Here is a 22347-nt window from a genome sequence, read left to right on the forward strand (position 1 = left end):
GATTACAGGCATGAGACACCGCACCCGGCCGAGGAGGGTCAAGTTTTTAAATTTATGTTTTTATTTTAAATTTTTCAAAAATGTTATATTTGGCCAGGAGCAGTGACTCACACCTGTAATCCCAACACTTTGGGAGGCTGAGGTGGGAGGAGTGCTTGAGCCCAGGAGCTCAAGACCATCCTGGGCAACAAAGGGAGACCCTGTCTCTACAAAAAATTTTAAAAATTAGCTGAGCATGATGGCATGTGGTTCCAGCAACTTGGGAGCTAAGGCAGGAGGACCACTTGAGCCTGGGAGGTTGAGGCTGCAGTGGGACATGACTGTGCCAATGCACTCCAGCCTGGGTGACAGAGTAAGACCCTGTGTCTAAACAAAATTAAATAAAATGTTATATTTAATGTACTTTTTGACCAGGTAATACATTTACAACGTTTGACATTGTTATCAAAGAACATAAAGAGAAAAATCTCCCATTCTATACCATAGCTACCTAATTGTTTTCCTCATAGATAAAATCATCGGTTGGTTGTGGTGGCTGACACCTGTAATCACAGCATTTTGGGAGGCCAAGATTGGCAGGTCACCAGAGGTCAGGAGTTTGAGACCAGCCTAGCCAACATGGTGAAACCTCATATCTACTAAAAATACAACAATTAGCCTGGCATGGTGGCACATGCCTGTAATCCCAGCTTCCCAGCTGAGGAGGCTGAGGCAGGAGAATTGCTTGAAACTGGAAGGTAGAGGTTGGAATAAGCCCAGGAAGCACCGCTGTACTCAAGCCTGGGCAACAAGAGCGAAATTCCATCTCAAAACAAACAAACAAGCAAACAAACAAAACAACCCAAAAACAAAACAGACAAACAAAAAAAAAAAATTTTTTTTTTCTTTTTGAGACAGAGTCCTGCTCTGTCACCCAGACTGGAGTGCAGTGGCATGATCTTGGCTCACTGCAACCTATGTCTCCCGGGTTCAAGTGATTCTTATGCCTCAGCCTCCTAAGTAGCTGGATTCCAGGGCATACCACCACACTCAGCTGAATTTTTTTTTTTTTTTGAGACAGAGTCTCGTTCTCTTGCCCAGGCTGGAGTGCAGTGGGGCAATCTCGGCTCACTTCAAGCTCCATCTCCCAGGTTCACGCCACTCTCCTCCCAAGTAGCTGGGACTACAGGCGCCTGCCACCAGGCCCGGCTAATTTTTTGTATTTTTAGTAGAGCTAGGGTTTCGGCATGTTAGCCAGGATGATCTCGATCTCCTGAACTCGTGATCCACCCACCTCGGCCTCCCAAAGTGCTGGGATTACAGGTGTGAGCCACGGCGCCCAGCCACTCGGCTGATTTTTGTATTTTTAGTAGAGATGGAGTTTCGCCATATTGGCCAGGCTGGTCTCCAACTCCTGACCTCAACTGATCTGCCTGCCTCAGCCTCCCAAAGTGATGGGATTATAGGCATGAGTCACCAAGCCTGGCCAAAATCATCAATTTCTTATGAACTCTTCCAGGGATACTTTATTGTGCATAAAAGCAAATACATATTCTTCATTCCAGAAAGACAGAGTCTCAGTATGTTGCCCAGGCTGGCATGCAGTGGCTATTCTAAATTGTGATCCCACTACTGATCTGCATGGGAGTTTTGACGTGCTCTCTTTTTTTTTTTTTTTCTTTTTCTTTTGAGAAAAGGTCTGTCTCTGTGGCCTAGGCTCAAGTACAGTGGTACAAACATGGTTCACTGGAGCCTCAACCTGCTGGGCTCAGGTGATCCTCCCACCTCGGCCTCCTTTGTAGCTGGGACCACAGGCATGTGCCACTATGCCTGGCTAATTTATTTATTTATTTATTTATTTATTTTTGTAGAGACAAGGTCTCATTTTGTTGCCCAGGCTGGTCTTAAACTCCTGGGCTCAGGGGATCCTTCTGCCTTGGCCTCCCAAAGTGCTGGGATTATAGGCATGAACCACTGCACCTGGCCGACCTGTTCTGTTTCTGATCTGGGCCAGTTCACCTCTCCTTGGGCAACCTGGTGGCCTCAGCTCCTGGGACGTCACAATACTAATGCTGAACTTACTGTGGACACCCAACTGGCATAGCACACTACAGCCCCCAAAACATCTGCGCTTAAGCAATCCTCCTTCCTCAGTAGGAGTAGCTGGGACTACAAGTATGCACCACCACACCCAACAGTTTAGTCTTAATTAATGAGATTCTCAAGTCCACTAACAGACTGTATCATTTGTGGAAATTTTACCTTCTCAAATTCTGCATCTATCTGGGATAGGAGGGCAGGTTTCTCATCCTCAAAGAACATTCGCAAAGAGGGACCAACATACAGATACATCACACCAAGCAGGGTTATGGCAGCAGTCCTCACAGCCTGCCAGACAGAAGAAAAAGAACTTTTTAAATCACAAAGATGGCAATAATAACTTTTTAAATCACAAAGATGGCAATACTGCCCTATATATGTTATGTACTCACTGGGTTTGTTGCAGCAAGAGCTGTCTTCACATTGCTAATGAAAGCTTTGACATTCAACCTAGAAGAAACACTTAGAATTAAAAGCAAACAAACGAAACCTTCAAAATACTCAATAGAGTTTTATAAAGCCAGACTCTAGGACTGGCTCCCTTTGGCAAAGTTCTCACTTTTTCTCTTCCTACACTAACTTTATTTTATTTTATTTTATTTATTTGAGACACAGTCTTGTTCTGTAACCTAGGCCGGAGTACAGTACATGATAGCTCACTGCAACCTCTGCCTCTCTGGTTCAAGCAATTCACATGCCTCAGCCTCCTGAGGAGCTGAGATTACAGGTGTGCAACACCACACCCAGCTAATTTTTTGTTTGTTTGTTTTTAGTAGAGATGGGGTTTCACCATGTTGGCCAGGCTGGTCTCACACTCCTTACCTCAAGTGATCTACCTGCCTCAGCCTCCCAAAGTGCTGGGATTACAGGCTTGAGCTACCGCACTCAGCCTCCTACACTAACTTTAAAGTGAGCTTTAAATACTATCTATATGCTGACAATCCTTTCATGCTTAAATACAACTCTTAAATCCAATCTTGAACTCTCTCCGGAACTCCAGATTCACATCATCCAGCTGCCTTTGTGATATTTCCATTTGTATACCTGGAAGACAGCCTACATCTAATATGTTGAAACCAAACTCCTGATTGTCCTTACTCCAATCCCAAAACCCGTTCCTCCCAGTCTTCTCCACCTCAGTAAAGAGCCACATTTTTCTTCCAGTTGCTCAGGCTATCCTTGACTTTTTGAAGTTATCCCTGACTTGTCTCTCTCTTATATCCTGTTCTGTTCTACTTTTTAAATATCTTATCAGTTAAAACACTTCCACTTCTACAGTCTATGTCCAAGCCACCAGAATTTCTCGACAGAATTATTCCAATAGCCTACTAATTCGTCTCCCTGTCTTTGATCTCCTGTTTTCTCTGACAATAGTCAGAATATGAACCCGTTACTCTTCTGCTCAAAAATCCCCTAATGCCTTCCCAACTTACTCAAAATGTTGAGGCCCCACATGACCTGGCCCCCTATTCTTTCTCCAGCTTTATCTCCTACCACTTCCTACCCACTCACTCATTGTCCTATAGCTACATTCTGAAGGAAATACACTCCTTGCTATTTTAAATATATCACATGTGCTTTTACCACAGAGCTTTTGGCATTTGCTCTTCCCTTGGTCTAGAATGCTCCTCTCTGATTATCACAGCTTGCTCTCTCATATCCTGGTCTCTGCTCAGATGTCATTTTTTCAGGAAGAACTCTTCAACTACTATATAGAAAACAACACCATCTAAACTATACCACATTATTCCATTTAACCCCTCATCCTGCTTTACATAAACATATATATGTAAAAAATATATATATCTATTTTTTGAGATGGAGTTTTGTTCTTGTTGCCCAGGCTGGAGAGCAATGGCATGATCTTGGCTCACTGCAACCTCTGTCTCCTGGGTTCACATGATTCTCCTGCCTCAGCCTCCTGAGTAGCTGGGATTACAGGCATCTGCCACCACACCCAGCTAATTTTGTATTTTTAGGAGAAGTGGGGTTTCTCCATGTGGGTCAGGTTGGTCTCCAACTCCTGACTTCAGGTGATCTGCCTGCCTCAGCCTCCCATAAGTTCTGGGATTACAAGCATGAGCCACCGTACCCGGCCTGCCTGCGTCTCTGTCTCTCTCTGTCTCTCTCTCTCTATATATGTACTGTTTATTACCTATCTTTCTTTACTCAAACGTAAATCCCATGAAACGGAAATTTAATTTTGTTCACGATGTATTCTGAAGGACTGGAACAAACAATTGGAACATTGTAGTAGCCAATATGTAATTGTTTAATACATGAATAAATAAAAGATCATAACAAAAAAGAGGAAAATATGTGGCTTTTATAAGTGACATGCCAAGAGATTCGTGCTATATCAAAGACTATACAATTAAGAGGAATTATAACAATACCCTCAACTATGGGAGAACACCACAGATAATAACATAACAAACATCAAGCCTGTAATCCCAGCACTTTGGGAGGCTGAGACGGGCGAATCACGAGGTCAGGAGATCGAGACCATCCTGGCTAACACGGTGAAACCCCGTCTCTACTAAAAAAAATACAAAAAAACTAGCCGGGCGAGGTGGCGGGCGCCTGTAGTCCCAGCTACTCGGGAGGCTGAGGCAGGAGACTGGCGTGAACCCGGGAGGCGGAGCTTGCAGTGAGCTGAGATCCGGCCACTGCACTCCAGCCTGGGCGACAGAGCAGGGAGACTCCGTCTCAAAAAAAAAAAAAAAAGAAAACATAACAAACAGTTCTTTGCTATTTGAGTAACTTCTAGAACAGTGTTTTTTCAATCAGTAGAACTCAAAATACCCTTTTACGAGATATTAACAGGCATGTTGCAAAATGTAGCATGGCACAGACAAAGGCAACATAGTATAGCAGTTACATCATTCTTTCTCCAAACCAGAATGCCTGGATTAAAATCTTGGTTTTGCCACTTTCCTAACTATGATGGGCCCAAATTACTTAAACTTTCTGCGCCTTAGTCCTCCTCTACAAGATAGAGATAACATAATGCCTCACATAGTTTTTATGACGATTAAATCAAATGAATTATGATTTAGAAAGTGCTTTTTAAAAGTACCTGGAATAAAGTAAACTGTATAAAGTTTTGTTGTAAATAAACAACTGTGTTCTATATGCAAATAAGTTTGGGAACAGTGGGTTAAAGTTAAATAAGCTCTTCTATTGAAGATTTCTGAGAGCATTTCATTCGCCAAGGCATACTCTAGGTCTTTAAACAAATGTAATTATATACAGAAATTTCCTAATGTATTTGACTAGAAATTCTTGGAACTGGATTTTCTGTGGTAGAGCTATTAATGCTTAAGGAAAAATAACTTAGAGAACTCTTTCAGTGAATATCAAAATGCAGGAACACAAGCCAATATAGACCTTTGAGAACAAAGGTAATTTTATTTTATATAAATGAGACAATCCAGCTCTCGCGCTTCAGAAATAAGCAGCAGTAGCTACGATGAATCACGACTTAGAAACTGACAGAACATTTAACTATTTTCCACTTGATTTCGTTCCGACTTACCCAGAAAAACCAAATTCTTTTATGGCATTTGATAGCCAATTCAGAGTTTCTGACTGATTTTTGGGATTCTTTTGTGAGAAAGCCATTGACACAACCTGAAACAGGGGAAAACCAACAGATCTGTGTTTTATCTCGTATTTCTTATAGAAATACACACGACATTAAGGCAGATGTGCATTAAACATAGTTTTCTGATGCTAAAACAACTGCAAGAATGCCTTAGGAACAAGAGTTAATCTACACAAGAAAATGAGGTGAGTGACAGTGGGACTAAAAGGCATTCTGGACTGTTTATAGCTTTTCAGCAATTACTCTGCATTTTAATGTCTTTTATTTTTAGAGACAAGGTCTTGCTCTGTCACCCAGGAGTACAGTGGCACAGTCATCAATCATTGCAGCCTGGAAAGCTCGTGGGCTTTCACCGTCTATAGAATGTTTTGTTTGTTTGTTTTGAGACAGTCTCACTGTTGCCCAGGCCGGAGTACAGTGGCATGATCTTGGCTCACTGCAATGTCTGTCTCCCGGGTTCAAGTGATTCTCCCGCCTCAGCCTCCCTAGTAGCAGGCATTACAGGTTAATTTTTATATTTTCAGTAGAGACGGTGTTTCACCATGTTGGCCAGGCTGGTCTCAAACTCCTGGCCTTACGCTGTCCTCCCTCCTCGGCCTCCCAGAGTGCTGGGATTACAGGTGTGAGACCCTCTGTCTGACCGAATATTTTTGACTAACATAAATTTTCATCACTAGGCAATAGAGTATTTTCAAAGGTAAAAATGGAAATGCAGTATCAAAGGGCCGGGTGTGGTGGCTCATGCCTGTAATCCCAGCACTTTGGGAGGCCAAGGCAGGTGGATTACCTGAGGTCAGGAGTTTGAGACCAGCCTGGCCAACATGATGAAATCCTGTCTCTATTAAAATTCAAAAATTAGGCAGGTATGGTGGCAGGTGCCTGTAATCCCAGCTATGCGGGAGGCTGAAGCAGGAGAATCACTTGAACCCAGGAGGGTTGCAGTGAGCCGAGATTGCACCACTGCACTCCAGCCTGGGTGACAGAGTGAAATTCCATCTCAAAACAAAATGCAGTATCAAAAAAGATTTTACTTGAGAAGATAAAAACTAATGTTTAATTAGTAAGCTTAAAGTTTGGGTAAAAAAATTAGGAAAACTGGAGGAATAAGAGTTCTGTGTTACTAACCTGTTCAGCAGTCCACGGTAACATACAGGCTTCAGCTATTGCTGTCATAGCTTCTTTTGCATTGTTCCCACATTTCACATCTCCAATCTTGTCCACAAGTCCATCTAATACAATCTGAGCTGACGTTTTGGAAAAATTTCCCTTCTGGGCAATCAAAGCAACTATGTGAAGCTTCATTTGCATCACCTGAACAAGGAAGGATAAGTATCATAAAGTTAGGAGCAAGCCAAGGACATTTATTTATTTACTTGTATTAACAGCATGTAACAGATATGACACGGTTAGGGACAGCTGAGAACACAACTAAAGTAAAACGAGGATTTTAAACAAATATGCAAAATAATTTGTATCCTTTAATTGTTACCAATTACTTAACTGACAGTGAAGAGAGGGAAAAAAAGCTCCAAAATATTAACAAGTAATATTGCACAGAAAGTTTATGAATTGAAAAATCTGATTTTTAAATTTTCCTCCTCTTATGATTATTTGCATTTAGTACTGAATACACATCCTAAAATACACAACAAATTACCACTGACTGCATAACTGAGAATTACTACTAGGGCTGCCTACAAAAACACTACAACCCTCTTATACACACACACAACACAGAACTTGAGAGATTTTAGAGAACTTGTTGGCTTTTAAGTAAAAGAATAAAAACATCTGTGGAAAATAATTTAAAGATATTATTGTGATGGCAGATCTATGGGATTAAGGACCCCTTTGCTCATAAATATTTTTCTTTGTATTGTGTGAATATTTTAACTTTGTTAAGCCACTAGAAATTCTATTATACAGATTCATTTAGGTGACAAATACCCTCACTTATTTATTTATGTATGTACGTATTTATTTATTTGACAGAATCTTGTTCTGTCACCCGGGCTGGAGTGCAGTGGTGTGATATCAGCTTACTGCAACCTCTGCCTCCCGGGTTCAAGTGATTCTCATGCCTCAGCCGCCCAAGTAGCTGGGATTACTTATAGGCACCTGCCACCACGCCTGGCTAATTTTTGTATTTTTAGTAGAGATGAGGTTTTACAATGTTGGCCGGGCTGGTCTCAATCTCCTGACCTCAAGTGGATGTCAAGTGGATCTCAAGTGGATCTCACCTCAGCCTCCCCAAGTGCTGAGATTACAGGCATGAGCCACTGTGCCCAGCCACACAAACACCCTCTTTAAAATGCAATTATTGCCCGGCTCGTGCCTGTAATCCCAGCACTTTGGTAGGTTGAGGCGAGAGGAATGCTTGAGGCCGGGAGTTCAAGACCAGCCTGGTCAATATGGAGGGACCCCAGTTCTACAACAAGTACAAAAATTAGTTGGGTGTGGCCCTCGCCTGTAGTCCTAGCTACTTGGGAGGCTGAGGTGGGAGGATCACTTGAACCCAGGAAGCTGAGGCTGCAGAAAGACATGTTCACACTACTGCACTCTAGCCTGGGCAAGAGAGTGAGACTTTGTCTCAAACCCCCAAAATTTGACATAGCAGGCGTGTGAAAAAACTAAAAAAGTAAAAAATTTAAAAAATAATCCCAAACCAAAAAACAAAACAAAGAAATGTAATTATCTTGAGTGGGACTTCTGCAATTGTAGAGTCAATACCTCTGAAAAACTGATCTTCCTTAAAAGCAACATAGAACACTGGCAAAAACTATCCAAATCAACTTACCTCACAACTTTGACAATTAAAAAAGGCTTGTAACAATACAAGAACCATTTAAAGACAGGATGCTGAAATTTCAGTAAGGACAGTGAGGTTTCTGGTGATTTAACTTGCCTTGTTCCCCTTTTCTTCCAGCTCCACAGTAGCCTTCAAAACCTGAAGTCTTGTAACCATAGTAACTATGAAAACCAAGAGCTGTGCAGCCACTGGCAGGTGGGGGGACAGCTCAGGTTTGGACTTCCTCAAAAAGTTTTGACCCAAAGTACCGTCTTTTCTGGCTGCTTCCTAGAAAAGCTCCATTTGAAGGGCCTGTTATTTGACCGGACTCTAGCTAGCTCAGTGGGAAAAGCCCTATCCCCAGGGATTTTGTTGAAAACAACAAAAACAATGAGTGGCAACTGCTTAACATCTAACATCAGAGCTGTGTAAGTCCACAATACCAGTTGAGGGAAACCAGCTTGGTCAAAAACATAAAAGGATCTAGGGAATAAGGTATCCACAGACGACTCTGAGAATCTAGAAGGTCGTGTGAATATTCACGGTTGTGTGTATGCCCAGGAAAGACTGAAAAGGGCTCTAATCTCGGATCTCTGACTGACCTTCAAGACCTTGCTTAAAAAGTGAATTCCAGGGTAAAGCTATAAAGTGCCTGAGTATCTCTGGCATGACCCAGCGTGCACACACACACACACAAACACACACACACACACACACACACACACACACACACACACAACCCCGCCCTTGGCAGAGGGTGGGAGACAGATCATATTGGTTCAAGGCATTTAAGAAAATCTGTCCAATCATTAGCTCGTCATTAAGTTAACCAAGGAGAGAGTCTTTGGTGGCTGAAAATCAAAATCACAATGAGATTATACTTCATACTCTCTAAGAATTTGAGAAAAAAATTAGCAAGGTGTAGTGATGCACGCCTGTGGTCCCAACTACTCCGGAGGCTAAAATGGGAAGATCTCTTGAGCCTAAGATGTCAACGCTGCAGTGAGCCACGTTTGCACCACCACACTCCAGCCTGGACAATTGAGTGAAGGCCTTTCTCAAAAAAAAAAAAAAAAGTGCTGTGAGAGCAAGAGGACAACTCAAGAATCTTTTAGAATATTTAGCCTTTGTGGAGCTGGCCTATATGAATAAGGTGCTATGTAACCTATGTAACACAATCTAAGGGAAACACAGTGTATGAGAGACCTAAACATCCTAGAGGCAAAACAAGAGGTGGCAGCAGAAGAGAAACCAAAAAGAGACTAGCAGGATGCCAAAAATAAACCTGATACATTTCAAGTTTGTTTAGCATGAGGTCTATTTTATGTACATCTAGAAAAAGAGAAGGAAACTTTTTCTCATTTTCCTTCCTGTACCACTTTCCTATACTTCCCTCTATACCCGCCCCTTAGACTAATAACTTGGTACTGCTAAATTTCAGCTCTATTATCAGTTAATGGGGCTATACAATTGATTATATGGTAAATTTTCATTGGCAATTTAAGGACTGTCCTTATTTTTTATCCCATCAAATAAAAAAGCTATCCCACTGTTTATTTCTCCCTTGAATATGTAAAGATTAGATAAGAAGCCTTCTAGGCCTAAAAATGAGAAGAAAAAAATGCATATATCTAAATTATACAAATTATATATGGATGTATATATTTACATATTTATACATATATAAATCCCTAGTTATATAAAGTTATACAGTTGACCCTTGTACAATATGGGTTTGAACTGCAAAGATCCACTTATGCATGAATTTTCTTCTGCCTCTGCCACTCCTGAATCAGCAAGACAAACCCCTTTTCTTACTTTCTCCTCCTCAGCCTATTCAACATGAAGATGATGGGAACTGAAGACCTTTATGATGATCCATTGCCATTTAATAAATAGTAAATATGTTTTCTCTTCCTTAGGATTTTCTTAATCACATTTTTTCTCTAGCTTACTTTAATTGTAAGAATACAATATACAATACATGTAACATACAAAATACGTTAACTGACTATGTTATCAGTAGGGCTTCTGGCAACAGTAGGCTATTAGTAGTTAAGTTCTTGGGGAGTCCAGAGTTATATGTGAAGTTTCAACGACACAAGGGGTAGTGCCCCTAATTGCCACATTGTTCAAGAGTCAACTGTAGTTATGTGTTCCATCAAAATGCACACACCCCATTGTTCATTAAAAATCATTACCAAGCCGGGCACGGTGGTTCACACCTGTAATCTCAGTACTTTGGGAGGCCAAGACGGGCGGATCATCTGAGGTCAGGAGTTCGAGACCAGCCTGACCAACACAGAGAAACTCGTCTCTACTAAAAATACAAAACTAGCCGGGCGTGGTGACGGGTGCCTGTAATCCCAGCTACTCGGGAGGCTGAGGCAGGAGAATCACTTGAACCTAGGAGGCAGAGGTTGCAGTGAGCCAAGATCATGCCATTGCACTCCAGCCTGGGCAACAAGAGTGAAACTCCATCTCAAAAAAAAAAATTAAAGAAAAAAAAAATTCATTACCAAAACTATTCCGCTGTATTACTCCATAGGATGATGTAATGTAAATTACTTCAATAAAAGACATCAAATCTCACATTTTAAATACCTGAAAATTAGTTTCTTTCCATCCAGGTTTCTTGGCTAGCATCCTCACTAATGCCTGGCATGGCATTTCAGTTCGGTCCATTAGCTCAACAGCCTTGAAGTAAAATAAGAGAATAAAAGAGTTAAAGGGTTAAAGATTTAGTTTCAAAGGAAGAGTAAATACCAAAGTCAAGTAAGTGGTTACCTCTGAAGAAAGGAGTGGAATAGAACTGAGGAGGGTTATTGAGGGAGCTTATATAGCTTCTGCTGTTATGCTTTATTTCTTTGTATTTTTATGTCTATGCTTTATTTCTTAAGCTGGATGGTTGGTATATGGCTGTTAAATTAGTATCACTGAACATTTATCTCACATTTCAGGAATTCACAAAAAGTTTGCACCATGCAAAATAATAGTTTTCATTTGCCTAGTATGTGGCAGAAACTGCTTATACATATTTTCTCTTCCTTGATTTTCCTAAAAACAGCAAAGCAGAATAGATTCGAAGTTCTAAAGTACTGAATATTAAAGATGTACAAACTCAGATCTAAACCGAATGGGCAGAAGCAGGACTGGAAGGCTTCTCTGCCTTAAGTGACAGTGCTCTTGCAGTTGCTCCTCACCCTTCCTCATTAGAATCACCTGGTATATGCCAAAATGAACTGCCATGTTCCTTTACAACACAGGTTTTTGAGAGGTTTTGTCCAATTCTACCAAGGAATCATGATGATAAAGCCGGAAAAAAGTACTGGATGAGGGATGGTTTAAGTAGAGAGACCTATTTGCCTAGGAAGTTTATGAGCAAGTACCATAGTTAAAAAATTAATCTAAGCTGGGCTGGGCCGGGCGTGGTGGCTCATGCCTGTAATCCCAGCACTTTGGGAGGCCAAGGTGGATGGATCATGAAGTCAGGAGATTGAGACCATCTTGGCTAACACAGTGAAACCCCGTCTCTACTGAAAATACAAAAAATTAGCCAGGCGTGGTGGCGGGCACCTGTAGTCCCAGCTACTCAGGAGGCTGAGGCAGGAGAATGGCGTGAACCCAGGAGGCGGAGCTTGCACTGAGCTGAGATCACGCCACTGTACTCCAGTATGGGCAACAGAGCGAGACTCTGTCTCAAAAAAAAAAAAAAAAAAAAATTAATCTAAGCCTTATAATTCAGAATAAGAATATAATTTTCTTAAGTATTAAGTCATGAGCTTATAGAGGCCATAGAATACTGATGTTTAAAATAGCAAACACTACACAGCTACAAAAAATAAAAAGTCCCACCTCATCTTTAATGCCATGAAATGTGTTCACTGGTTATAAAACACCACAATTGGGACAAATTCTTTATTATCAATTTCACTGCTTCCATATAATCTGATTTTCTTTCATACTCAATTCATCCCTATGCACTACCTTCTGGAACTCTTCCATACAAGCCAGCCTTTCTTTCCAGTTACTGCTGTCAAGAAGCTGTATACAGGTAGGGGGAAGAACAGCCGAAGCTTTTTCTTCACATACTTCTATCTGTAAGATACAAAAACATATTAGAATTAGGAATTGCTTAAGGGAACAGATGACAAAAATGTAAACATACTCCAGTCAAAACTGAAAGAATACTCCCATGGTATGCTATAGTTTCTGAGGCTTCTATTATACTTTGATAAAGGAGACTGTCCAAGGCAGTTCCAATAAGCTAAAAGATATCAATTAACTGTATGTTGTAGAACCCAAGAACTCCAGTCTTCTCATAGGTGTCACTTTGTAGGGTTCATGAATTTTAGGCTCAGTGTGTAATACTGACCGAGAGCTCAGGCTCCACTATTTCTTTAGTCTCCAGTCCTTTCTTGTTCTTGGTTCCAGTATTCCCTGCGCCTCCTGGTACAGCTGGTTTCCCCTTCTTCGGTGGCCCACCAGCCTAAAACAATTTAAAAAATAAAAATTAAACCACTTAAGGATTTAAAATGGTGGAGTTATTTTTTATTTTTTTTGAGACAGTGTCTCATTTTGTTGTCGAGCCTGGAACGCAGTTGCACAAGCTCAGCTCACTACAGGCTCAACCTCCTGGGCTCAAGGGATCTTCCTTCCCACCTCAGCTTACTGTGTAGCTGGGACCACAGGCGTGTGCTACCATGCCTGGCTAATTAAAAAAAATTGTTTTGTAGAGACAGGGTTTTGCCATGTTGCCCAGACTGGTCCCGAATTCCTGGCCTCAAGCGATCCTTCTGTCTTGGCCTCCCAAAGTGCTGGGATTACAAGCATGAATCACTGTACCCGGCCTAAAACAGTGGTTTTTAAACTTTTATTGAGTCACATTCTCCATCAAAAGTTTGATTAAAATGAGGGATTACCCTAAAATAAACATTTTTTGTACCTACAAAATTTAGCACAGTTTCAAGGTCAGACAGAACCCCTGAAGACCATCCATGGGGTAATCTGTAGACCCCATATTAAAAATTTGATTTTAGAATTAATGAGATAAATGAAACAAGAGATGGCCTCAAATTATACTACATTTACAAATTAATTTGAGAATGACATCCTGATACCTTTTTTTTTTTTACATTTATTTGGGGTTTGTTTGTTTTCTGAGACAGGGTCTTGCTCTGTCATCCAGGCTGGAGTGCAGTGGCCCGATCACGGCTCACTGTAGCCTTGACCTCCTGGACTTAAGTGAGCCTCCCACCTCCGCTTCCCAAGTAGCTGAGCGCAGTAGTTCACACCTGTAATCCCAGCACTCTGGGAGGCTAAGGATCCCTTGAGCCCAGGAGTTTGAGACCAGCCTGGGCAGTATGGCAAGACCCCATCTTTACAAAAAAATACAAAAAATATTCATTCCACTCGTTTTCAAAAGTCCCAAGATACAAAAGCAGAATATGTATGGGGGGAAAAAGTCACAAGAAAATAGTATATCACAATGTACACAGCAAATGATAACTATATTATGGCAACACGCATCACCATTCACATTGTTCCTTCTACCTATTTTGGATATTTGTTATGAAATGCCACAAACCTAAAAAGAAAAGATAAAATAACAGAGGACCAAATTAGTCTTCAGCATCCAGAGTTGTTCTGAAACTAATGTTATCTTGAATATATTCCAATATTTTAAGTTGTAGTTAGCAAAACCAAGGATGCCAGTTTTTAACTAAATGGAAGCCTGTAATACTTACCACGTCATATCAACAGTATGGTTTTGTTGGTTCATAGTAATAACCCCATAAAGGGATTTATATTCTAACCCTAAAAATAGAACATTCTGTACTCTTTGATTAACTACGATACCTCTTCTGGATCTTTCTCCATAACAGCATTCTCTATATGGAGAGATACTTCAAATAACAAATCTCCTACTATTCTTTTTGTTGTTGTTAACAGACATCAATTTTTACTTATTAATTGACAGATTTACTGAGGATGGGCATGGTGGCTCATGCCTGTAATTTCAGCACTTTGGGAGTCTGAGGCAGGCAGATCATTTGAGGTCGGGAGTTTGCGACCAGGCTGGACAACATGGTGAAACCTTGTATCTACTAAAAATATAAAAATTGCCGGGCGCGGTGGCTCAAGCCTGTAATCCCAGCACTTTGGGAGGCCGAGACGGGCGGATCACGAGGTCAGGAGATCGAGACCATCCTGGCTAACACGGTGAAACCCTGTCTCTACTAAAAATACAAAAAACTAGCCGGGCGAGGTGGCGGGCGCCTGTAGTCCCAGCTACTCCGGAGGCTGAGGCAGGAGAATGGCGTAAACCCGGGAGGCGGAGCTTGCAGTGAGCTGAGATCCAGCCACTGCACTCCAGCCTGGGAGACAGAGCCAGACTCCGTCTCAAAAAAAAAATAAAAACAAAAATAAAAATAAAAATTAGCCAGGCGTGGTGGCAGGTGCCTATAATCCCAGCTACTTGGGAGGCTGAGGCAGGAGGATTCCTTGAACCTGGGAGGCACAGGTTGCAGTGAGCCAAGATTGCATCACTGCACTCCAGTCTGGGCAACAGAGCGAGACTCCATCTCAAAAAAAAAAAAAGTTAAGATAGTAAATTTTATGTTAAATTGATAAAATGTGCTTCTGTGCCTTTGTTACCATTTTTATCTCTATTAAAGCTTCAAATAGCTGAATTTATTGCTGGAATATCCTATTTTCATTAACAGATTTTCTGCTCTATTTTTAATGTGGCAAATGAATTCATTTCTCAAACAAAATAATTTTAGAGGAACAACTATGAACCTGAGACTCAGACCCTTCCTTACTAAATTCTATTTTCAAATAATCTATTAACCTTAGCAGCAGGTGCCTTTTTTAGAGGTCCTGGTTTGGATGCAGAAATGTCCTTTGTGTCCTTATCTCCTGCAGCCCCTGAAGCAGCAGTCCTTCCAGGCAGAGGTTTGAATTCCTTCTTATCAGCAGCTAGTCCAGCTTTCTTACCATGTATTAGTTCTACCTTTTCTGAACATTCTTTGATCTGGAGAATGAAAATGAGATGAACATCATTAAGCCCAACTTTGAAACACAACCACTATGTTATTACATTTCTAAACCACAACTACACGTAAGAATTCAGAGAAATGGCTGGGCAAGGTGGCTCAAGCCTATAATCCCCGCACTTTGGGAGGCCGAGATGGGTGGATCACTTGAGGTCAGAGGTCCGAGACCAGCCTGGCCAACATGGTGAAACCCTGTCTCTACCAAAAACACAAAAAAATTAGCCGGGCATGGTGGCAGACGCCTGTAATCCCAGCTACTTGGGAGGCTGAGGCACAAGAATCGTTTAAACTCAGGAGGCAGAGGTTGCAGTGAGCTGAGATTGTGCCATTTGCACTCCATCCTGGGTGACAGAGTGAGACTTGTTGCCAAAAAAAAAAAAAAAAAAAAAAATTCAGAGAAAAAATTTCCCTTTCAACAAAGATAAATTATCCACACTTTTCTGGCAGTAGATAGGCATATGTAAGATATTAATCTGACATTTTATTTCTTTACAAATTAGAATTGTAATAAACTTAAAATGACCATATTGTTTATGGAAGACATTCACATATAGGAAGGTAACCTTCCGGACTTTAGAAATAAATTTATCTCACAGAACTGTTTTCATCTTCTCTACAGATTGGTCACTCAGCTTTTTTTGGTTACAATTTGAAAGATATTTCTACTATTATCACCATCATAGCCTTAAATGAAACTTAAATTCTCAAAAGCTGTTTTCAAACTCTAGGTGTGAACTACCAGTGGAGGATGAAATAAATTTCCTGAGGTGATATCAGCATTTTTTTTCTTAGTAAAACAACAGACAAAATTGAAGACAAAAAGTACCAAAGAGCATCCTCCAAAACTTGTTTCAATTATGCATTTCTTTCCTACTGTAAAGGGCAATTTTAAAAAAAAAATCAAGAAATCCTGATCAAAAGAATACCAGTACTCTCCAATTGTCAAGAGACAAAGCCATGATGCAAAGAGACAGGACTGTTGTCCAAAGTCAGTCCAATCCATTACTAACCTACCTTATCAAGCTTGAGTTTGTCCACATCAGCTAAGAATGGGTTTACTGCTTTCTCGCCAACCACCTTCAAAGCTGTACCCAATGCTTCAAATGCAGCATCTCTGACTTCAGGAGCAGAATCATTGATGTGCTATAGTCCAGAAGTAAGCAAAATATTAATGCAAGGTATTTTAGGCATTATTCATTTTAATTCAGACTGATGGTTGCTGGATAAAGAATTTGCTTTTTACAATTTTCTGAAGCTAAGTGTAGCTTTCCTTGTGCCAACTGACAGTTCCTCTTGCAAAAATTCTTTCTGGGCCAGGCATGGTGGCTCATGCCTGTAATTCCGGCACTTTGGGAGGCCAAGACAGGTGGATTACCTGAGGTCAGGAGTTTGAGACTAGCCTGGCCAACATAATGAAACCCCATCTGTACTAAAATACAAAAACTAGCCAGGCATGGTGGCACACACCTATAATCCCAACTACTCAGGAGGCTGAGGCAGGAGAATTGCTTGAGCCTGGGAGGCAGAGGTTGCAGTGAGCCAAGATTGTGTGACTGCACTCCAGCCTGGGCAACAGAGCTAAACTCCATCTCAAACAAAAAAAACAAAAACAAACAAAAAAATTCTTTCTGGGTTAAGGAAACCCTTGGTAATCCATTTAGCAAAATTAAGTGCTTCCTTTTCCTCTTACCCTCTATCTAAAACGACTCATTCCCAGATGATCTTCAAATACTCCACATTTGATGCCTATGCTTGGCCAGATCCAGCTGAACACCAGTATATGGGCCAAGTAAGAAACAAAATATTTAACAGTTAATGGAATCACAACACTAACTTGTGCTTTCTTTCAAGAAGAGGAACACAATTATGAGAATTTGGATTCAGTTTCCAAGCTGCAAAGAGTCTGCTCCTCAAAAGATTATGACCTCTATAGTCTGAAAGTCAAGTAGTCACTGTACATAATTAGCAGGAGAAAAATCTTGCCTAGGTATAATTTCAATATTCCCCCAATTTCAAGGAGAGTCTGTACCTTAAGTAGTGCAGCACAAAAGGGCTTTAGCAAGCTCTTTGGCAGGGTAGAAGCAGTGCAGTGGCGGAAACTTCTTGCAATAAAAAGAGATGTCTGCTGCTTGATGGTTGGATTTTTATTATCCATTACTGCTAAAACATCCTCACTGATGTTCTGTAGTGTGGTCTTTAGGAAAAAAATGTGCTTAATGAACTTTTTTCAATTGTAAAGAACTATCAAAATATTACATTGACAAACTTTACTTCAGATAAAACTACAAACTCACGCTGTCAACTTACAGTAAGGAAGATTGCATCAATTGCCTCCTGCAAGGCTTGTACCACTTGAGGTTTCTTCTCTTTGAATTTCTCCAAGATGGTTGGCACAACCTGTAAAAGTGAATGGCTAGAACATTATTCAGCAACAAAGAGGAATGATATATTTATGTATACCAGAACATGGCTGAACCTTAAAAAGAGTATGCTAAGTTTAAAAAAAGCCAGTCATAGGCTGGGCACAGTGACTCATGCCTATAATCCCAGCACTTTGGGAGGCTGAGGCAGGTGGGTTGCTTGAGGCCAGGAGTTCAAGACCAGCCTAAGCAACAGAGTGAGATCTTGTCTCTACTAAAACAAACAAAAAAATGAGCCAGGTGTGGTGGTATGTGCCTGTGATCCCAGCTACTTGGGAGGTCAAAGCTGCAGTGAGCTGTGATTGCATCACTGTATTGTAGGCTGGGCAACACAGCAAAACCCTGTCTTCCAAAGAAAAAAAAAAGCAGTCGCAAAGACCATGCTTTGTATGATGACTCCATTTACATGAAATGTTAAAACCACAGAGACAAAAAAGTAGATTAGTGGTTGCTAGGGTCAAGGGCAGGGAGCAGCACGGGAAGTGACTGTTAATGGGCAAGGGGTTTCTTTCTGGGGTGATGAAAATGTTCTGGAATTAGATAGTGCTGATAGTTACATAACATTGTGAATATTCTAAAATCATTTTAAGAGGGTAAATTTTATAGTATGTAAGTTTTATCTCAAAACTTACTTTCTAAAAAACCACCTTGTAAATTCTATGGCACGTAAGTTTTATCTCAATAAAACTTACTTTCTAAAAAAACACCTTGTCTCCACCAAAACAAACCAATAAAGCAAACATTTAAGTGGAATAAAAAGTCATTTCCTTTCTTGAAGGACATAGAATCTTATGCTGCAACAATGAAGAATTCTCATTCTCTCCCACTACGGCAGTGCCTCTCAACCTATTTGCTGCCTCTGCACCACAGGGTCTCGCTCTGTCACCCAGGTGGGAGTGCAGTGGGATGAACATGGCACACTGTAGCCTCGGCCCGCTGGGCTCAAGTAATCCTCTCATTTCAGCCTCCCGAGTAGGTAGGTCTCAGGTATATGTCACCACATCTGATAATTTTTTTTTTTTAATTATTAATTTCTTGACCACTTCCCTGTAAATATAATTTTTTATTTTATTTTTTGTCGAGATGGGGGTTTCTCCATGTTGCCCAGGCTGGAGAAGGAAATTTCTAACGTCCAAAGGACACAGTAAAGCTTAATGGCATCCAAAAAAAGGAAAAAATTATTTTCAAGATTTCACAGAAGTGGTTATAGACTACTTGGTATAGTCCAAGGACTATGGTTCCCATGGAAAAAATATGAGACTTTTTAATACTAGTTATAAACTTGAACATCAAGATATTTTAATGTCTATAAAGCTAACGTTCACTTTTATAAATATTGCCAAAAAGACAGTTTGTAAACATTTAAAGAAAATAAAGCCAAGTCACTAACATGCTTGATACTAACACCATATATATTACAGTATTAAGGCAGGGGAGACCCCAAACTATAAAGCAATGGAGACATTCTTTACCAGGACAACAAAGTGAAACAAAGCCAGAATCATAACTCAAACTGGAAAGCCAGGCAATTATCCAATCATAATTTGGTAAATTAAAATGAATTTTAGGCCGGTGTGGTGGCTCAAGTCTGTAATCCCAGCACTTTGGGAGGCTGAGGCAGGCAGATGGCTTGAGCCTAGGATTTTGAGACCAGCCTGGGCAAGATGGCGAAACCCCATCTTTACCAAAAATACAAAAAGTAGTCAAGCGTGGTGGGGTGTGCCTAAAGTCTCAGCTACTCGGGAGACTGAGGTGGGAGGATCACCTGAGCCTAAGAGGTTAAGGCTGCAGTGAACTGAGATGGTGCCACTGTACTCCAGCCTGGGTGACAAAGTGACACCCTGTCTCAAAAAAAAAAAAAAATTAAAATTATTCTCTGAACTGATATTTAAGTGGTTTAGGAAAAAATTGTTCTTTATCTTGAAAAATTATTCCCAATACAAAAGTGTGAAATATCCTACTAAGTAACACAAAATTGACCGAAATAGCGTATACACATAGATATTATATAATACTGATTGCTATAGAAATAGATTTTAATTTTATCTCAATTTATGATGTACATGTCTAAGGGTTTTATAGACCCTTATTTTTATTTCCCTAGTAATAAGCCAGTCATGATTTATTTTTATTTGGTAGTGTCTTCTTTTTCTTCAGTTAAGTCCTCTGAGATTATTTTTAATGCTATGAGTAAGCAAGCTCCAAATACCATAGCTCATGTGAGGCTAGATATTAGCTTCACAATATAAAATGGACACATGACTAGGGACTATTAGGAAACTCCTAAGTCAATCTAGGGAATCAAATGATGAAGTGGCTAGCAAGCTAAACTCTAAAGATCAGTAAGGTCAATTTTTAGGATGAGCCATTCTTAGTAATTCAGACCAGATTTAGAGGCCAAAGGACAGAAGCCACAGTTAAAGAAAACATCTTAATTAATTAAAATTATTACCAAATTTGATTGGAAACAAACTTATACAAATAGTATAGTCAACAAATGTCTCCAGTCAGATTTTCTTTGAATAAGTAAAATGGAGATAACCTACACAAAATATACAACATTGTAACCTATATAAAAGTCTCAAATACATAAACAAATTATATATTAAAATAGGAAAGCACTATAAAACACATTTTATATATTAACCTCACAGTTTTACATTTATAGTTTTTTACTGCCTTTCCTACTCTCATTTTCATTCTGGTCCTGGTCGTTACAAGTTTTGTTTCATCTTGTCATAATGTGTATAACATTGTAAGAACAAAGTAAGATACTAGTAAGTAAGTAATAAGCAAATAAATCAACTCAACGAAGTACTTTAGGCCTAGTCCCTGACTTTCTACACAAGGCCTATAAATTTTGTTATAACTGACATCTACTGAAATTTATAAGATATGCTGAATATTAACAAAACAGAGAGAAATTTATTGGTACAATATATGCACATCTATGGCAAGGAGTTGTTTTAAAGCAAACAGCAAACTAGGCCTACTATTTTTGAGAAATTTTGTTGATCTGTATCTAAAAAGGAGTGTTACTTACATGTCCTGCATATTGTCCAAATTTCTTCCTTAGCCCAACAGCCAGGCCAGTAAGACATTTTGCTGCCAAAGCCACCAACATGACATTGGTATCCTTTCCAACAACCTACCAAAGGGAGGGGGTGTGGAAAGCAAAACAAAATAGTCACAGCCATGTAGAAGAGTATTGAAATTTTATTCTCAAAAGAACTCTGAGGCCAGGTGCAGTAGCTCATGCCTGTAATCCCAGCACTTTGGAAGGCAGAGGTGGGTGGATCACCTGAGGTCAGGAGTTTGAGATCAGCCTGACCAACATTGTGAGACCCTGTCTCTACTAAAAATACAAAATTTAGCCAGGCATGATGGCGGGCACCTGTAATCCCAGCTACTTGGGAGGCCAAGGCAGGAGAATCACTTGAACGCGGGAGGTGGAGGTTGCAGTGAGCCAAGATTGCACCATTGCACTCCAGTCAGTGCAACAAAGCGAGACTCCATCTCAAAAAAAAAAAAAAAAAGAACTCTGAAAGCTCTTATGCTAATACATGACCAATTTTATTTACTACAAGACAGGAGAAATTCTTCTTTCATTGTATTGAATTTGCGAGCTTCCCTTCATTATGTTTAGTCTTCTATCTTGAAGTTCTACTAATAAAACATAGATAAAACCACAACATCAAATTTCTCACTATCCAGTAGTGGCAGTCTGGGCTGCCAGCACTGTTCAACTGTGCAGGAAATGACCCTGATAATGGCAGAGAGACTAGAGGTCTGCTGACTTTGCTTTGGGACAAGGAAAATGAAAAGACAACGTATCTCTGAAAGACACGACTGGGCAACAGCTCTAGCATTCATAACCAAGAAGCACCAGTAGAAACTGCTGCAGGTACCTTCAGGAAATCCATGGGGACTCTAAATTGTTAATGCTATTGCAACCATTCTTCTGAGGAAGCTTCTGGCCTTGAGGCTGCCACTTCAGTCATCTAATGATGGTTAAGCTTCAATTCAGAGTCTCAGTTGATTCTCCTCTAGCACTGCTTATACTACTGCCCTCCTATGCCACACCCCACAAAGCCCAGCACTTATCTAAACTCATGGGTAGTAGCTGCATCTGTGTCAATTTAGCAAGACAGTGATTATGACTGGGTTCCTTCCTGGTAAGATTTTGCTGTGGTACACTGCCCAATCAGTTGGTGTTAAAAGGCTGCTTTATTACACAATAATATAGGCACGGTGGCGTATGCCTGTAGTCCCAGCTACTTGGGAGGCTGAGGCAAAAGGATCACTCACTTGAACCTGGGAGGCAGAGGTTGCAGTGAGCCAAGATTGCACCACTGCACTCCAGCCTGGACACCAGAGCAAGACTCTCTCTCTCTC

At 40.5% G+C, this 22347-nt stretch overlaps 1 protein-coding gene across 1 annotated transcript in view; it reads right to left on the reverse strand.

Annotated features, from left to right (window-relative positions):
* The window catches only part of CKAP5 (cytoskeleton associated protein 5), a 106941-nt gene that overhangs the window by 39704 nt on the left and 44890 nt on the right, over nucleotides 1-22347 (reverse strand). The window contains exons 8-19 of the mRNA XM_011963557.1: nucleotides 20996-21100; nucleotides 17840-17929; nucleotides 17562-17726; nucleotides 16547-16675; nucleotides 15328-15510; nucleotides 12850-12963; nucleotides 12462-12572; nucleotides 11079-11171; nucleotides 6812-6997; nucleotides 5618-5712; nucleotides 2472-2529; nucleotides 2242-2367 (exon numbers count right to left, since the gene is read on the reverse strand). Coding sequence (XP_011818947.1) covers nucleotides 2242-2367; nucleotides 2472-2529; nucleotides 5618-5712; nucleotides 6812-6997; nucleotides 11079-11171; nucleotides 12462-12572; nucleotides 12850-12963; nucleotides 15328-15510; nucleotides 16547-16675; nucleotides 17562-17726; nucleotides 17840-17929; nucleotides 20996-21100 — 1455 coding nt within the window. The remainder of the gene's footprint in view (nucleotides 1-2241; nucleotides 2368-2471; nucleotides 2530-5617; nucleotides 5713-6811; nucleotides 6998-11078; nucleotides 11172-12461; nucleotides 12573-12849; nucleotides 12964-15327; nucleotides 15511-16546; nucleotides 16676-17561; nucleotides 17727-17839; nucleotides 17930-20995; nucleotides 21101-22347) is intronic.

The sequence above is a fragment of the Colobus angolensis genome, unplaced genomic scaffold, assembly GCF_000951035.1.
Source record: "Colobus angolensis palliatus isolate OR3802 unplaced genomic scaffold, Cang.pa_1.0 Scaffold61, whole genome shotgun sequence".
In the NCBI taxonomy this organism is placed as follows: Eukaryota; Metazoa; Chordata; class Mammalia; order Primates; family Cercopithecidae; genus Colobus; species Colobus angolensis.